Source organism: Haliaeetus leucocephalus, unplaced genomic scaffold, assembly GCF_000737465.1.
Source record: "Haliaeetus leucocephalus isolate CR32 unplaced genomic scaffold, Haliaeetus_leucocephalus-4.0 Scaffold92, whole genome shotgun sequence".
NCBI lineage: Eukaryota > Metazoa > Chordata > Aves > Accipitriformes > Accipitridae > Haliaeetus > Haliaeetus leucocephalus.
The window spans coordinates 8,916,774-8,917,048 of NW_010972528.1; the positions used below are offsets into that span (position 1 = coordinate 8,916,774).

Sequence of the window (275 nt, forward strand, 5' to 3'; positions counted from 1 at the left end):
CCGAAGGGCGAGGGGGCGGGCGGGCTCCTCCCGCGTCGCGGCGTGGTGACGCGGGTGTCTGCGCGTGACGTTGCGGCGGCTTTCGTCCTGCTCCCGGTCTCGTCCTCGCCGCCCCTCGCCCCGTTCCGGCCTGCGCCCGCCGCCCGCTGCCGCCATGGCGAACGTGGCCGACACGAAGCTCTACGACATCCTGGGGGTGCCGCCCGGGGCCTCCGACAACGAGCTCAAGAAGGTGCGGGGCAGGGGCGGCGGCGGCCGGCGCCCGGGGAAGACCG

At 77.1% G+C, this 275-nt stretch overlaps 1 protein-coding gene across 3 annotated transcripts in view; it reads left to right on the forward strand.

The window, feature by feature from the left end:
- The first annotated feature begins 31 nt into the window (after positions 1-31).
- DNAJA2 (DnaJ (Hsp40) homolog, subfamily A, member 2) overlaps positions 32-275 on the forward strand; it is a 47,026-nt gene continuing 46,782 nt past the window's right edge. For all 3 annotated transcript variants that reach the window (XM_010585053.1, XM_010585054.1, XM_010585052.1), the window contains exon 1: positions 32-232. In XM_010585053.1, the coding sequence (XP_010583355.1) occupies positions 155-232 (78 nt within the window). In that variant the 5' untranslated portion in view covers positions 32-154. The remainder of the gene's footprint in view (positions 233-275) is intronic.